Source organism: Glycine max, chromosome 12, assembly GCF_000004515.6.
Source record: "Glycine max cultivar Williams 82 chromosome 12, Glycine_max_v4.0, whole genome shotgun sequence".
Classification (NCBI taxonomy): domain Eukaryota; kingdom Viridiplantae; phylum Streptophyta; class Magnoliopsida; order Fabales; family Fabaceae; genus Glycine; species Glycine max.
Window position 1 is genome coordinate 18,829,972 of NC_038248.2, and position 17,969 is coordinate 18,847,940.

Below are 17,969 nucleotides of genomic sequence, written 5' to 3' on the forward strand. Positions count from 1 at the left end.
AATTTATAATATTTTTTAAATTTAAAAAATTGATTCTACTAAGAGATGCAACACATTGACTTCCCTTCAATCTTGTGTTATAATACATACTTTACTGCCTAATTAAGATATACAAATATATTATATCTTACTCTATATTTTAGAAAGATAAATTAAAAATTATTTGTATATTCAATCTTGTGTTATAATACATACTTTACTGCCTAATTAAGAGATGCAACACATTTTTTTTTAATTTTTTATATTTTAGAAAGATAAATTAAAAATTATTTTTTCTATAATTCGTATATTCAATTGTTTATGTTTTAAAGAAATTAATAAAAAAAGATATAAACAGTTTAATTTGACAAATGATACATTGAAACAAAAATAAGAAAAAGATAAAAAAATGAAAAAAAAGGTATGTGCATAGTATTTTCCTAAATATAAGTGTTAATAATACATTCTCTGCCCATATTTTTTCTCATATATTTTCTACTATTAATTAAAATTTGTTTGAAGTTTCAAAATTATAAGTATGACCTATTAAATCATAAGATTGATTCGTAAAATTTTATAACTAATAACAAAAATGTGTTCACATGAAAGAAAGTCTATCAGCAAACAAAATGGGATCTAAACGTTACCTATTGCTTCCTAAGACTCAATTCAACATAGAAGGCATCATGATATCAACAAAAAACCTTCCTTCAACTCTTCGAGTAAAAAATTGTAGAGTAAAGGAAGCAACACTACTACAAAAGCGTCTTTTTACGATGTGTATTTTAAGACGGTTGTATATAACCATCTTAGAAAATGGTGCGGTGGCAATTTTGTAATAAAGGAAAAAAATGTTTTTAACATCGCACTTTATAAGGCGGTTATAAATAACTGTCTTAGAATGTCACTTGGTGGCAATATTGTAATTACGATTAATTAAGACAACGACGAAGGACACAAAGGACCGTTTTTGTACAGGCTCTTCAATAATTGCAGTATACCCTAGCTAGCCCACGAAGAAACTTTACTTTGTTATGTCGCCCCCTCTCCTCTGTTGTCTTACGACGTTAGCCATAGAAGTCTCAAAAGAAGAAGCTCGAGTGGCACCCGCACCGGCAGTAGTGGCGATGCTGCCATCCCCTAGCATGGGCCACCTAATCCCAATGATCGAGTTCACAAAGCGAGTGGTGTGCTACCATAACCTGGCGGTGAGCTTCATGATCCCCAGTGACGACCCACCTTCAAAAGCCCAAGAGGCAGTTCTGAAGGCCCTTCCGGACTCCATTTCCCACACCTTCCCCAAACATGAGTCTGCATCACCGAAGGGAGGAAGAGATGTTGGGGAGCAGTGAGAGCTCACCCTACTCCCCCAAATCCATCAAGCACACTAGATCTCTCCCCCAGATCCATCAACTACCTCCTCCGCGAGCAACGCCTCTTGTTCATCCTCATCGACTCCACCTTCTTCATCATCCAGCCCACTCTCTCTTGCATGGGCCCACCCGAGCCGGTCCACACATTCCTCCCTCAAATCGGGCTTGCTCGCTTCAGCGGCACAAGGCTCACACGGGCCGCGTTCCTATCTGGATTGGCGGCAGGAGGCAACGAATCATCGTCACCGACGGCTCGAGCTTCATCGAGAGCCACCTCATTGACAAACTCATCGCTCGCGGTGATGACATCATCGTGATTGACAATTTCTTCACGGGAAGAAAAGAGAGCCTGATGCATCTGTTCGGGAACCCTAGGTTCGAGCTCATTCGCCACGACGTCGTTGAGCCGATTCTATTCGAGCTCATTCGCCCGTGAAGACCATCATATCCTTTCTCTCTATCTTCTAACTCTAACTTGTCGTGTTTTTAAGTTCCAGCCCTCTTTTTTCATAATTTTTTGTGTTTTGTGTTGAATTTTGTGATCCTTAATTGTTGGCTTACAAGACGAATGTGATGGGCATGCTTAACATGCTTGGCCTTGCGAAGAGAATTGGGGCTAGATTTCTACTTACTAGTACTAGTGAGGTTTATGGTGATTCGTTGGAGCATCCTCAGAAAGAGACTTACTGGGGAAATGTGAATCCAATTGGTGAGTGAGTGAATGAATGGACCATGCTTTTATGTTTTAACATAAATAACTTGTGTTTTCGTTGTTGGTTTGGTTTGGTGATTACAGGTGAGAGGAGTTGTTACGATGAAGGGAAAAGGACTGCGGAGACGTTGGCCATGGATTGTCATTGGGGTGTTGGTGCTGAGGTAGGTTATGTGTTTGTTGAATTGATCAGAGCTAGTTTATAATTAACAAATATTTTTCAAAAAAAAAATAAAACCATGGCCAAATGGAATGTTACGGCCTGAATGCAATTGTGTGATCTGCTGAAATCTAGAGTTGAATGTCTGGCCTTTCTTCAACAGTTGAGTGTGCTCGGGCTTCAGTTTCACAGATTATAGATGGTATCTTTTGCAGTGTGAAATGGTTTTTCGCATTTTGGTGATTTCAAATAATTAGTGCTTTCTCTTTATTTGTTTCAAGTTTAGAATGATAATAAAAGAAAAAGTTATTGGTTGTGGCAGAATAAGGTAATTCCTAGGATATGGTTAGCGAAAATGATCTCTGGGAAGGTGAAAGTTTTGACTCAGAACAAGAAGTTTTGATCTCTGGGAAGGTGAACGTTTTGATCTCTGGGAAGGTAATTCTTGTTTCTGCTTATACCTCCAAATATGCTTCTCAGTCGAGGCACAAATTCCAATTGGGGAAAAGTATATTTTAGAAAAATGTATTTGTAAAATACTTATTGTGAAATAAACATGAAAGGCTTATTTTTGCACTAAAATAATTTCAATGAAGCTGAAATAGGCAGGCTTCTCATGCTGGTTTTGAAAATTTGAAATCTTATTTGAATCTGTTGCAACCTGATTGAGAAACCACCATTTTCTGTCCTCTGAATCACAGTCACACAATTCATTCATAAATTGTCAAATCACACCAAATTGAGCTATACTAATTGCACTTGGTTTATCTTTTGAATTGGCATGTGTTCGGCTGTCTTTGGAGCTTTTAGCATAAATTGGCTACGTATCAGCATGACTATTTCTAACAGATCAAAAAAAGGGCCAAAATTATGGGTGTACCTACATCACCCACACAATTTTTATGAAGCCAGAATTACCATTGGATCTGCCTATGCTATTTAAACAATCAGGACTTTCTGACACATTTAACATATTTTTCTTTCCCTATGTCTAACTTTTAAAATTCATATTAAAATAAGTACTAAATTAAATATAGGGAGTGTTATGTACCAATATATATATTATCCCAGTTGATGGATTCTTAGTTGCCCAGTGTTTTACTAATCTTTTAGCACTGTGGTCTGCTCTGACAATTCAATTTTACTCTATTTTTGTTGCAGACTACATAGCATCAGTTCATGCAAACTACATAACATCTTTTAGCACCGTGGTCTGCTCTGACAACACATTATTATGAACTGATGTTTAACTATTTATGTCTCTAGTCACTTGACTATTTGAGAATAGTAATATACCACTACTATTTTTTAGCAAAATTAAACTGGAAACTTCTAGATTTAATATTTAATAATGAACTTTTTTAAGTTTGTATAATGCGTGCTTTCTCTACGGGGATGTCCATCCACTTTGTTCTATTAAATGTCAGGAAATAAGTAGTATCATGTTACAACTCAATAAGTTTATGTCAGGATTGCATTGTTGGACTTGATATCATTGGTATCATATGTTTCCCATTCCTTTATGCCTTTATGGGCATCATGTTGCAGTCCTGTTCGTTTTTTATATGGATAAAGATTTTTCTTGCAATGCAATGCTCAGAAGTCTCAATCATTAATTTACACGCCTTTTCCATAGTCTGCTTCTCTGTAGCCCTTTTCATTCATCTATAGGATAACAATCACTAGCATTTTGTAATTAGGAATGCCTTTTTCTTCTTTGGCTGTGAATAATGTTGTTTTATGAATTCTATCTATGATCAGTTGCTGCAAACATATTCTACCAAATGCATTTGAAATTTCTGTTTCTCTCTAATTGATTTCTTTGCTCTTTTGTAGGATTTGACCCCTGTCCAACTCCAGAGTGGTGAGTTGTTTGCATTCTTCCTAGTATGATATCTTCCCTTTTTATTCTTCCGTATATTTGAGTGATAAACAAGAAATAACTCTTTATCATCTACCTTTTCAGTCCAGATATTTTTTTATGATCTTATTGAGACAAGTTCATTGTAAGTTAGCTAAAACAATAGGAAAGAATTTCTAACTATTGTGGTTTGTTCCATTAGCGCTTAGCAAGACATTCTCAGTGAAAAAGAAAAAGGGAAAGCTACGAAAAGCTTGGGATGGGAGCAAAGTTATTTATAATGTTGCATCATGGGGGGCTACGGCCATAGGGTAAGTGGTTATTCCAATCCCCACCTCTTTTTATAATTAAGGAATTTATTGTAGCATTCACCCTTTGCATAACTTGCATATCTTGCCCGTGGATTTGCCTGCTGCCTGATAGCGTTTAATAGTCCGTCGTGTGATGGTCTGATGGACACTAAAATAAAGTTTAACAATTAAGTGCATGTTTAATTTATAATTGACACATTTTTATATAAATTCAACTGATAAAAATAATAGCATAAAAAATTGTCATGGTTGCTTTATCTTCCTTTCCTCGCCTCCAACTCCAACTTGCTTTACCTTCCAATAAGTTTAAAACCCTGATTGCATGGTTGCTATTTTTATTTATTAGGAAAAATAATAACATAAAAAATTATCAAGTAAACTGCTGATTCAAGCTTAGTCAGTAAAGCCTTTGATTTTGGAATTTTTATTATTGTTGTTTTTACTTATAAGTTTTAAACTAAAAACTGTTCTTAAAAAAAAAACTAAAAACTATTATTTTAAACAATAGAACTATAGTTTGTATATGCATCAAATTATTTATAAATAAAACGTTAACATAATCAATAAGTCATATAGTTTCTTACTTTTCTAATTTAATGCTTAATTGATTCTTTTATTATCTCATTTTGTCTGATAATATCAACAGCTTTTTTAAAACAATCATCCAATAGTAATATACACGTGTCAAATATTTAAAACAATCAATGAGAATTTTGAAAGGAAAACCAGTTATTATAATACGTAATTATGATAAGAAAAGGATTAATATAAAAAAATAAAAGGAAATAAGTTTGAAAATTTTAAAACAATTTTGGTAAGAAGTTATTATACCAACAGATTTTCTTTTTTTTTTTTTTTAAATTGTGGAACATACATATTCAATAATTGTCCCTCAAATGTAGCGTTAAATGCTTGTTAATTAAATACTTTTTCAATGATAAAAAAAATTCCTGTTAAATTCCTTAATGAAAGGCCTGTTAAATATTCAACATTCAACATATAGTAAAAAATTATTAAAAGGAAAGCAACTATTAAAGCAAAAAATCATGACAAGAGATTATAGTAATAATAAATTTGAAAAGGAAAATAGTTTAACAATTTCAAAACAATTATTAAAAAATTACTGTAACAAATAGTTCCTATTTTTAAAAATTTAATTGTAGAATTACACTCAATTAGTCTTCCTACAAATTAATACGGTAATGCATATATTCTCTATGGTAATAAAAGGAAAATACCGTCAATCTTTTCACCAATTAAAATGCATATATTCTTTATACGGTAATGCATATATTCTTTATTTTATTTTTTTAAAATTTCAAAAGAGCAAGTGCTTCACATGTGTGTTATTTGATACAATAATAGTTTACATTATTATTGTAATTTTTCCTCTTTGTTTTTGTAATTGTATTATTGGTCCTTCTCTTTTGGTCCACCAAGCCTTGCAGCAGCTTCATCAACTTCTTTCGTGCCTGAATATAGTTAAGTTGCTTTGAACATTTTAATATAGATTTCCCTGTTTTCCATTTGGTGCAATAAGGTAATAATTTTCTTTTTATTATGAAGCAATTAAAAGTAGGTGCAACCCAGCATTTTATTTTGATTGATGGAACATGGAGCAATTCAGCAGCCATGTTTAGACGCCTTCAGGTTACTTCTGGGTGGCTTTCTTGTTTTTTTTTTCTTCTTATTTTGTATATTTCATAATACGATTCAAGTTGAAAAATACAAAATTAATCTGCTGCATGACTGTTAGGGTGCTTAGGTGGGATAAAATGTCATTATATGAAATGAGGTTATAATACCAAGCAATAAAAAATTAATCTGCTTTTTACGACGGTTTAAAATCGTCGTAAAAAAATCCTATATAACCGACTTAGAATCGTATATTTGTAGTAGTACAAAAATGAATTTTTGCATTTAATAATCAGCACACATCAGATGTATATAAATAATTCACTAAAGCAAACATATATTATTATTGTAGAGAAGCAAAAAAACAACTAACATTGAAATAATAATTAATAAAAAAGTATTAGAATATAGTTGATAGATAATAAATGTAAACAATCTTCCGAGGAAATAATAAGGTTCAAATTTTGCATTACTTATTATTTAAAATATTAAAATGCATACTTTTGGAAGAGGTGGCCAGGAGGGGGAAGGTTAAGGCGGTGCAGGACTTGAGAGTGAGGGAGAGGAAGAATCTATAGAATCTTTTAAGCCATGGAGGAGGTTAAGGGTGTATGAAAGAGAATGAAATTCTAAGCGTCAAAATAAGAAGGTGCAGAAATTTCAAAGACGATTTTCTAATAAAATCATCTTTGAATATTTAAAATATTTAATTTCTAAAATGATTTTTATAAAATTATCATCATAAAATTTTTATTATTTATAAAACTGTCACTACTTAATATTCTAAAATGATTTTGCATAACCGTTTAAAAATACATATAGTAAAAAATAATTTTTTTAATAATGACGGTGGATCTTGACTTTATGAATTTGGATTAACTTTATAGCAACAACAGTGAAAAAAAGTAATTACAAGCACAAATCCCACCACCTCACATTTAATAAAACATAGAAACAACACTGCCATCATGATTTGGATCTCTTTATTATTTTTAAGAAAAAAATGATTATACATGGTCATTCTCATTCAAGTATCATCTATTATTTATAATAAATTTATTATTTTTATAATAATTATTTTACAAGTCATACTAATCATGAATTTTGATTAGATAATAGTGTAAAAATATTTTACATTATCGATATAAGATTAATAAACTTTTTTAATTTATATATATTTTATTTTGTTAAACTTCTTATATTTTAAAATCAATGAATTTGGTATTCCAATTTATGAAAATAGGTAGAATTAGTCCCCACCCATAAGTAACGTGATTAGTCTTGGTTGTTGGTGTAACTTATGGTTGACAGGTGGCAGTCGCATGCCATCAGCACTAAAACCAAGTTGTTTTTTTTTTTTTTTACAAAAAACCAAGTTGATTTACCCAAAAAATAAAAATTAATAAAATTCTCTTCCCAATTAATGATTTTGTTTGGCCAAGTTAATTTGATTATTAAAATTATGTAAAATTATTTAAATATTATAGTAATTATCTTACATTTTTATAATTGTAAAACATGTAAGAGTTTGAACGTATTTTTCTTATTATCTAGTAAATTTTATTAAATAATAGGCGAATCCTGTTAATATTGAAAAAGTAGTTTTACATTATTTTTACTTTCTCTTTTAAGAAAGTTTAACGATATTTTTCCTTCCATGCATTATTATAAAAACAACTTATACGGTCATCAGATGTTATGGGCCCAAATCAGGATGAAATAATAAGTAGGACCCTTTTATATTTAATTATAAATTTATATGAAAAAATAAACACTTAATTTTATTAAAATTGATATGTTTTGTCACATTAAACAAATAACTTATTTTTACTGAATATAAAAAGACGTATCATATTTTTTGTTCAATTTATTCTTTATTTATCATCTATTATTTAATTTATTCTTAAAAAAATTATATAATATAAATATTTATATATAAGATAAACATAAAAAAAAGATAGGTTTGACTTTGCTCGGAAAAGGTAAGATAAGTTATGGTTTATATAAAAGGTAAATTTATATTTTTTAAATTCATCACGGTCCCTATTGAGTTTTATTGAATTTGAGTAAATTTGTGGGAAATACGTCATATTTTATTATTATTCTTTTAATTTACATATATATATATATATATATATATATATATGTATTTAAAAAATTGTTTTATATATATGATTAATTTAATTTATATTTTGTCTTCAAAGAAAATATTCTTGTTGAATTGATATCTTATATTATCAGTAAAATATCATTTTATATTATAGCTAAGATATTTTTATTGTTTACTAACATAATAATGATTAGTTTTATTTTCTTTATAATTTGAGTTTTTTATTTATGTTTCTTGTTTGAAAAAAACTAACAACCAACGAGATAATACTTTTTAATCACATGATACGTGCCAATATAAATAAAAAAGAGACATGAAATAAAATAATAATTTCAAACCATTTATAAAAACAATATATTATAATATAAAAATAATTATATGACTATATACTTTTCTTTTAAAAAAAATTGGACCCCTTTTAATTAGCTACATTCTCATCTCCAAACAAGACTCAAGTTCGGCCTTGGTTTTACAACTATAAATAGTTATATTATAAGTACTTGTTCAATAAGACTGGATTAAATGGTTTATCCAAGTGCAGCCGTAGGCCTTAGAATACATATGTACTCTGAGTTTAGTGAACTTTATATGGCTTCTTTGAATGCCGATGGTGCTTTTCACACAACCAAAACGTGTTTCTGCAATATTTTTTTTTTTCATTTATGATTTCTTTACTTAGAGTGTTTTAAAATTTTCAAGGTATATATGTTATTTATTTATTTATTCAATTGCTTAAATATTTAAAATATATTTTCATTTTTTTGTTAATTTAAATTAAGTTTCACTACTATTATTTAACTAACTTCCTTATTATTATATTTTATAATGATGTGAATATTTAGTTATTAAGTTATGTATGTAAACTTAATTGAATTGTAAATATTATAACTTGGGGTGCTTTTATCTTGTGTATTGTTTGACAGATCATGGATAACACAAAGAAAATAATATAAATTTTATTTTTGACATTAATTATCTTAATACAAATTATATTATTATATGTAATAATTTCTCTCTCTATATATTATAATATAATATAAATATTATATTATAATATAATATTTATATATTATATTTTATAATATATTTAATAATTTTAAAAGACATATATATACTTGTAACAATTTTAAAATATATTTATATACTAGAATGTGTGACCCGTGTCATGTCGGGATAAAATTTGTTTACAAATATTGTTATAAATATTTAAATATATAAATAGTGTCTTAAAAGGAGATTGTCTTGGAAGAAAATTAATTGGGTATAAAAGGAGATAGGTGAGGGTGAGTCTTGAAAGAAAAAAAAAGTAATAAAATTAAGAAGATGGATGGAGGTATCTTGGAAGAAAATTATTATTTTTTTATTGTTTTGTTGGGAAAATCCATGATGGGTATAAAAGTTACATATAAATGCATATGTATATATTTAGTCTATGTTTATACATTATGTATATAAATAACTTATAAATGCATATATTTATTTATATTTTTCGAGTCCTTTTCATCATTTTATATAAATTATTTATTTTATAAATTATATTAATATTAACTTAAATAATAATAATAATATATTATTTTTGAAACAGAAAAAAATATTGTTATAAACACAAATGTATTGTATTAGGTTCCTCTTTTTATTATAATAGATAAATATGAGTATTGAAAAAAGTCTGAAAAAAATTATTTAACAGATCTAGAAATTAAATAATTTTTGTAAAATAATTATGTATTTTATATAATTCAAACTTCTGTACAGAATTTAATTTCTTTGATAACAGAATGTGAATTAAATTCAAATCAATTTCTTAGAAGTTTTAAAATATTTTAATTTAATTCATATAATTAGTGAGATGTCTAAATAAAATTTTAAACTAAATTGGATTAGTAATGTCCAAATGAATTTAATTTATTTATAGTATTGGTTTATTCTTAGCAACTCAATTAATTATTTTAAATTGTAAGAAAATTTTTAATTGATTAGTCTAACCCTATCATACAAATAAAGAAAAATAAATAAATTTTAAAAATAACAAAATATATATTTTTATCAATATTTTATTGCCTTTTAGAAATTAAAAAAATTAAATACATGAACAATGCCTAAAAAATTGTTTTTTTTTTGTTGTAATCGATGATATGAATTAAATACACATTTTTATCACTATAGAATTGGGTAAAGGCACCTAAAAGGGATTTGTATATATGTACTCGGTAGTTCGATATAAAATCCCATTGAAAGTTTTAGAGATATTGTGTTTGATACTCAAAGTGGTGATACTTTTCTCATTAGTAATGTCAATGCATTGACATTGACATGCCTAATATGGTGCGGTGACACAATGAGTTTATTTTTGAATAATTTTTCTTTGCTAGGGGTGTCTCGAATATGTAACTTGTTGGGTGTTTTATTGGTTAGGAATCTTTTCGTTTTGAACCTACAACTAAATTTTTTTAATAAATTTATTCTAAAAAATTTCTTTATTTTTGTTATCTTCTCATGGAATATAGGCACACTTACTGGAAAATCTATGGAAATAGTGGATGTTATGGTGAGGAGGAAGATCAATTTTATGTGCCTACAAGAAACTAAGTGGACAGGTGAAAAAGCGAAAGAATTAGACAACTCGGGATTTAAGCTGTGGTATACGGGAAAAATCAGATCAAGAAATGGGGTAGGGATTATTGTGGACAAGGAGTGGAAGAAGGATGTCGTGGATGTAAGAAGAGTAGGAGATCGTATCATAGCCTTAAAATTGGTAGTGGGACAAGACACCTTTAATGTTATTAGTGGGTACGCACCTCAGGTTGGGTTAGCAGAACACTTTAAGGTAAAATTTTGGGAGGATCTAGAAGGGGTACTTCAGGATATACCCCAAGGAGAGAAAGTTTTCCTAGGAGGGGATCTCAATGGACATGTAGGTAGCGTGGCTAGAGGTTTTGAGGGGGTGCATGGGGGTTTTGGCCTAGGGGAGATGAATGGGGAGGGTAAATCCATCTTGGAGTTTTCGGAGGCTTTGGATCTTTCTATAGCCATTACATGGTTTAAGAAAAGAGAGAAACATCTTATCACTTACAAAAGTGGAGGGACATGTTCTCAGATAGATTTCTTCCTTATCAGGAAGTCTGATAGGAAGTATTGCTTGAACTGTAAAGTTATCCCGGGAGAGAGCTTGACTACCCAACATAGAGTTTTGGTTATGGATGTAAGAATTAGAGATAGGGCAAAGAGAAGAAGTCCTATGGTAGCACCAAGGATCAAATGGTGGCACTTGAAGGGTGAGAAACAAGGAATCTTCCAACAAAAGATATGGGAGGGATGGTGTGGACAATCACAAGGAAGTGCAAATGATATGTGGAACAAGATGTCCCAAGAGATTATTAAAGTGGCTAAAGAGACGTTGGGTGAATCTAGAGGTTTTGGACCTAGGGGTAAAGAATCGTGGTGGTGGAATGAAAATGTTCAGAGCAAAGTTAGAGTAAAAAAGGAGTGTTTCAAGGAGTGGTCTAGGTGTAGAAATTCTGAAACTTGGGATAAGTATAAGATAGCTAGAAATGAAACCAAAAAGGCGGTGAGTGAGGCAAGAGCCCAAGCTTTTGACGGACTATACCAAGCTCTAGGAACCAGGGACGGAGAAAGATCTATATATAGGCTTGCTAAGGGTAGAGAGAGGAAGACTAGAGATTTGGATCAAGTAAAGTGTGTTAAGGATGAAGAAGGCAAAGTCTTAGTGCATGAAAAAGATATCAAGGAAAGGTGGAAGGCGTATTTCCACAACTTATTTAATGATGGATATGGATATGACTCTAGCAGTCTAGACACAAGAGAAGAGGACCGGAACTATAAGTACTATTGTCGGATTCAGAAACAGGAAGTAAAGGAAGCGTTGAAAAGAATCAGTAACGGTAAGGCGGTGGGGCCAGACAACATACCTATTGAAGTGTGGAAAACTCTTGGAGATAGAGGTCTTGAGTGGCTCACCGAACTCTTTAATGAAATTATGAGGTCAAAACGCATGCCGGAGGAATGGAGGAGAAGCACGTTAGTGCCAATCTATAAGAACAAGGGAGATATACAAAATTGTGCAAATTATAGGGGAATCAAGCTCATGAGTCATACCATGAAATTATGGGAAAGAGTGATCGAACGGAGATTAAGAAAGGAGACTCAAGTTACTGAGAATCAATTTGGTTTCATGCCGGGAAGGTCGACCATGGAAGCGATTTATTTATTACGGCGGGTGATGGAGCAATATCGCATGGCCCAACAAGACTTGCACTTGATTTTTATTGACTTGGAGAAAGCGTATGATAGAGTGCCTAGAGAGATTTTGTGGAAAGCTCTAGAGAAGAAAGGGGTTAGGGTTGCATATATTCGAGCTATCCAAGATATGTATGATAGGGTATCGACTAGTGTTAGGACACAGGGTGGAGAGTCAGGCGATTTTCCCATCACAATTGGTTTGCATCAAGTGTCAACCCTTAGCCCCTACCTTTTTACCTTAATTCTAGATGTCCTCACGGAACAAATCCAAGAGATAGCGCCGAGATGCATGCTTTTTGCAGATGACATAGTCCTCCTTGAAGAGTCGAGGGAGGAGTTGAATGAGAGGTTGGAAACTTGGAGACGAGCTCTAGAAACACATGGCTTTCGCCTAAGCAGAAGCAAATCGGAGTATATGAAATGTAAGTTCAACAAAAAAAGGAGGGTTTCTAACTCAGAGGTGAAAATAGGAGACCATATTATCCCTCAAGTCACACGGTTTAAATATCTTGGGTCTGTAATACAGGATGATGGGGAAATTGAAGGGGATGTGAATCATCGCATTCAAGCAGGATGGATGAAATGGAGAAAAGCATCGGGGGTGTTATGTGATGCAAAGGTACCGATCAAGCTAAAGGGAAAGTTTTATCGGACTGCGGTAAGACCGGCGATTTTGTACGGAACAGAATGTTGGGCGGTCAAGAGCCAACATGAGAATAAAGTAGGTGTAGCGGAGATGAGGATGTTGCGGTGGATGTGTGGTAAGACTCGACAGGATAAAACTAGAAACGAAGCTATTAGAGAGAGGGTTGGAGTAGCGCCTATTGTAGAGAAGATGGTGGAAAATAGACTTAGGTGGTTTGGGCATGTAGAGAGAAGACCGGTAGACTCTGTAGTGAGGAGAGTAGACCAGATGGAGAGAAGACAAACAATTCGAGGCAGAGGAAGACCTAAAAAGACTATAAGAGAGGTTATCAAAAAGGATCTCGAACTTAATGATTTGGATAGAAGTATGGTACTTGATAGAACATTATGGCGGAAGTTGATCCATGTAGCCGACCCCACCTAGTGGGATAAGGCGTTGTTGTTGTTGTTGTTGTTATCTTCTCATCTTCCTATCTTATTTTAATTTTCTTTGCAAAAATATTGCATTGCATACAACTCAGGTGAGCTAACTTTTTCAATTGAAATTGTTGGATTTGGTTTGTATTCAATATTCATTGGTTTGGTTTTTTTTTATTAATTTCATTTAGGGCTTTTATCTCTTTTTTTCAAATAATTTCATGCAATATTATTTCTATTTCTTATATATATATATATGAAAATCACTTATATTTCTCCTACAACTTCCCTCCATTTTATAAGTACTTGTGTCCTATATTCGGTATGAGCGGTGGATGTTGTTAGAGGAAGATTATTGGTAGAGAATCACATACTAAGAAATCTTCTTTAATTGTGAGAAAAAAAGTGTAAATTGTTTTTCTTCTATTTTTGTTCTTCATTGTTTGGAATTTTTCATATCAGGATATTTAATATGAATGTCCTTGAAATTTATATTACCTCTTCTAATAGAAACTTTCAATGTGTTTCAATAGTTTTAAAATCATTTCAAACCAAAGTTAATTGTAGTTTGAATTGGTGGGCTTCATATACATGGTTAGCTTTTTAAGACTTTTCAGAATTTGAATGTAGTATCATTGGATGATGCAAGAATGACAACTCTTTCAATTATTGTTGAGAGAATTTGAAAGAATGCATTTGATATATTTAAAATCAATCTATCCTAACATAGTAAAAGATACAATTTTCTCTCCCTGCGTCCATTTTGGTAAGAATCTTCTCCCAAGTATTAAGATTTTCTGAACTTGATTTGTTTTCTTTTTTAATTTTGAAATTGATACATAAAGGTTATATATTTACTTTTTTGTTAAATTCTTTTTCCCAAATCAGATTCTTTTGTGATTTCAAATCCTCTTCCAAATCAGTTTCTTGTGTTTTCTACAATTTTTTGAAGTTGCTTTCCTGTTGCAAGTCTTTCATTTAAACATCAAGTGAATTGTTCTTTTTGTTAATCTTATTCATTTATATCTTCAAATATTTTCTTTGATTTTTCATATGTTTCTCTTATTTTTTTGACATTTAAGAATTTGATCCTTACCTCCTTCAATTTTCTGATAAAATTTCAATTCAATAAGGTATAGTTAGCCTATGAATTATGCTTTCTTTAAGCCCCGCAGGCTCTTTCATTTCCTATTATAATCGATTTTCCTGAGAATTCTTTCCCTAGCTGAAGTTTTATAAAGTGATGATGCTTTTTAACTTTTGACAGGCATGACATATTGTTCTTTTGGGTGGCAAGAATGGTGATGATGGGACTGAATTCACTCCATTTTCTTATGCTTATTTGCATGGGCTAAGTAGGGATTCACAGGTGACTTCTAGTTGTATATGTTTTTTGTAGTTACCATGATTTTAGCCAGGCTGCTTTCCTCTGTTTTATGATTTTAAATCTTGTATTTTATTTAATACTCGAACTCTTACCATGTGTTTGGATGAGGAATTTAAAGATTTCTAAGAAATTCAAATTCACATCATTTTGATTGTCTTGATTTAAATTTCTTTCATTTTGTAAATATTTTGTTTGGATGAGACAATTCAATTTCTTGTATTTTAATTTCCTTATTTGGATAAAGTAATTTAATTTCAATGAAATTAAAATTTTAATTTTTAAATATTTATTTAAAAATTAAAATTTTAATATTGAATGAAAATAAAGATGAGTCATTTTTTAAATAGTTAAATATTCAAAATAAATTTAATGTTATAAAATATATAATAATAAATTTTTTTAATACTTAATAATTAAATAATCAAAATAATTTTAATGCTAAACAATTTTGAATCTTATACAATATTTTTGTAGTAACACAAAAAAACTTGGATTAAACAATACTGCAAAATTAAAAGATGAATGATATGTAATTCTTTATTCTTGTTCAAAAAATTAATTACCTTTTCTTGCAATAATTTTAAAAAACATATTAAAATTAAATAATTATGTAATTTAAGGACAATTATATCGTACAAAATTCAAATGATATTAATTTCATTGTTCGTACGGGAAGAAAATTCAAATTGTTAATAACGCACCAACGCATAAACACGAATCAACACAAGCATTACAAGGTCCTAATTAATCAAGTTCCAAACAAAGATCTTAAACAAAAATTACAAGGTCCAAATTTAAAATAAAAAAACATTCTTCATTCCATAATCTTCATTCATCATCAAGTGTAAAAGGTCGATGAACCTGAATAATTAACATCCAATGCTGCCATTTAGGGAAGAAGAAACAAGATAATATAAGTCACAAGAGGAAAGACAAATAACTATAGTGAAAATATGAGCTCAATTAGGCATAAAAAAGACACAAATTTATAATTTGAAAATTGAGATTGGAAATGTAGACAAAAGGTTACTCACCAAGTTTCATTCTCCAAGATGTGTTAAAACATAACTGTCTTTTGGTGAATTGGAAGGGCTTTCACAGTAGCTAACTGCTTTGGATCGTCAGCTAACCATTTAATAGTTTAGCCCATTGTTGTCTACTAAATCTGGTATCAAAGCTGTCTCACGTAATACTTCTTGAATATCTTCATCATCAACTTTACCATCCATTTTTTCCACCATTTGATTAAAAGAGTTCGCCATTTTATCCAAAGAAGCTGCCTATTCCTTTTTTTTCTCCCATCTTTCTCTTGTGAGGATGTGCGCCAGAAGAAGTCGAACCTTGTCTTTTTCCTTTTGTATTAGAGCTTGATTCTTCTAAATCTATGGCAGTAGCACCTAACCCCATGAATTCCACTTCATTTGTTTGTCTACTCATCGCTTCATCAGCATCCTCCATGACCGGTGGCTCTATCTTTAGCACACAAATCCACTATATCATCCCAATTTGAAGCACCTTGAGTCGAAATGGTTTAGCCGATTTATGCGACTAGAAAACAAAGAAAAAGTCAAATCCAATCTACTTTGAATAACAAATAGCAACATTTAAAGAATATTTACAGTGCAATATTCATTCCAAGCATTTTCATTCTCAACTGTGATCATGTGCTTAGTGCCATCCCAACCACGATCTCCATAATTTGATACGATTTTTGACATTATCTGATGTGACATTAACATTGAAGCTTGTAGATAACACTGCGGCTGCAGCATTCAATGCTGACCTTTTCCAACCTCCGTCACCCTTGTTGCCCAAATTTCTTTGATCTCTAAGTACATCAGCCAATACACATTCCATTTCCAAATTTCATGTAAAATAACTTATTGTTTCCTCATTATTTTTTCCTAAAACTTTTCTTTTGTCCATCATTTTTTTATTAGACGACTCCATTGAAGTTAATGTCACTTATTCAACCTGCACATAACAAATAGTAGATATGACCTACTTTATTCATTTGACTAGTTCACTGCACAATCATAGAAAATATTTCAAGCAAAGTTTTTATGCAATAGCAAAGTACATAAAAGTCTATCTTCAATAGAAAAGTACAATAGTAACAAAGCACACAAAGTTTGTCAGCAATAGCAAATTACATTTAAAAAGAACTATCCCTAAGCAGAGTTTCTCCTAACTTGATAGTTAGCAAACATATTCATAGCTAATGTATCTCGAAATCTTGTCCATTCCTCGGTAGCTTGAATAGTTGTGATATCATCTATGACATTATTTTGAACTTCTTCCCTTGATTAATGGACTAACTCTTCATCAACAACAGATAAAAATTCTAAGTCTTGAACTTCTAAAAGTTGATCAGTTTGTTATTCGTCTCTTATGAAATTGTGTAACACAAAACAAGCATTGATAATTCTTATTTGTGTCTTTATATCAAAAAATGAAGGAGTTCTTAATATACTCCATCTTTTTTTCAAGATCCCAAATGACCTTTCTATTGCATTTTGGGCACTTGCATGACAAAGATTAAATAACTCCTTGTAACTTTGAGGGGTGTTTCCAATCCACTCATTGAGATGATATCTAGTCCCTCGATATGGTGCTAAAAATCCCGGACCATTGGTATATCCCGCATCCACAAGAAAATACATACCTACAATGTTTAAAATAACAAACATAGACTTAAACTAGACCAAAAAAAAAGAAAAAAATTATTTCTAAGAAATATTACCAGTTGGAATTTCAAGTTTGTTTTGATGACGTAATGCATCTCGTAATACTCAAGAATCTCCTGCAGACCCTTCCCACCCAGGTAACACATAAATAAACCTTAAATCTGGACCACAAGCAGCTAACACATTTGTAGAGACATCACCCTTTCTATTACGATATCTAGGTCTCTCATCAGGAGAAACTGTAACCGGAATATGAGTCTCATCAAGTGCTCCAATACATCTCTACAAACAAGACAATTTTTTTAGATTCTAAGAAAATTTTATAATTAACTAATTTCTCCTAACAATTGATAAACTTACCTCAAACCATCTCCACTTGTTTGCTTCCGCACCTTCTAAAGTACAGGGTTGAAAATTCAAATAGTCTTTGCT

At 31.0% G+C, this 17,969-nt stretch overlaps 1 protein-coding gene and 1 pseudogene across 1 annotated transcript; both read left to right on the forward strand.

Annotated features, from left to right (window-relative positions):
• The first annotated feature begins 953 nt into the window (after positions 1–953).
• On the forward strand, positions 954–1,820 carry LOC121173153 (UDP-glucuronic acid decarboxylase 1-like; annotated as a pseudogene).
• A 98-nt stretch (positions 1,821–1,918) lies between these two features.
• LOC100779584 (valine--tRNA ligase) lies at positions 1,919–14,995 on the forward strand. The gene is made up of 5 exons (XM_026124626.2): positions 1,919–2,061; positions 2,149–2,228; positions 4,061–4,088; positions 4,288–4,396; positions 14,731–14,995. Exons 1-5 carry the CDS (start codon positions 1,926–1,928, stop codon positions 14,816–14,818), a joined length of 441 nt encoding a protein of 146 aa, XP_025980411.1. The 5' UTR covers positions 1,919–1,925; the 3' UTR covers positions 14,819–14,995.
• The last annotated feature ends 2,974 nt before the right edge of the window (positions 14,996–17,969 follow it).

What these genes read in the sequence shown, in the direction of transcription:
- LOC100779584 (XM_026124626.2), top strand. Translation starts at nt 1,926, where the DNA reads ATGGGCATGCTTAACATGCTTGGCCTTGCGAAGAGAATTGGGGCTAGA. An exon ending in GGGAAATGTGAATCCAATTG is followed by an intron (nt 2,062 to 2,148) that starts GTGAGTGAGTGA and finishes TGGTGATTACAG; the next exon opens with GTGAGAGGAGTTGTTACGAT. An exon ending in CCCTGTCCAACTCCAGAGTG is followed by an intron (nt 4,089 to 4,287) that starts GTGAGTTGTTTG and finishes TTGTTCCATTAG; the next exon opens with CGCTTAGCAAGACATTCTCA.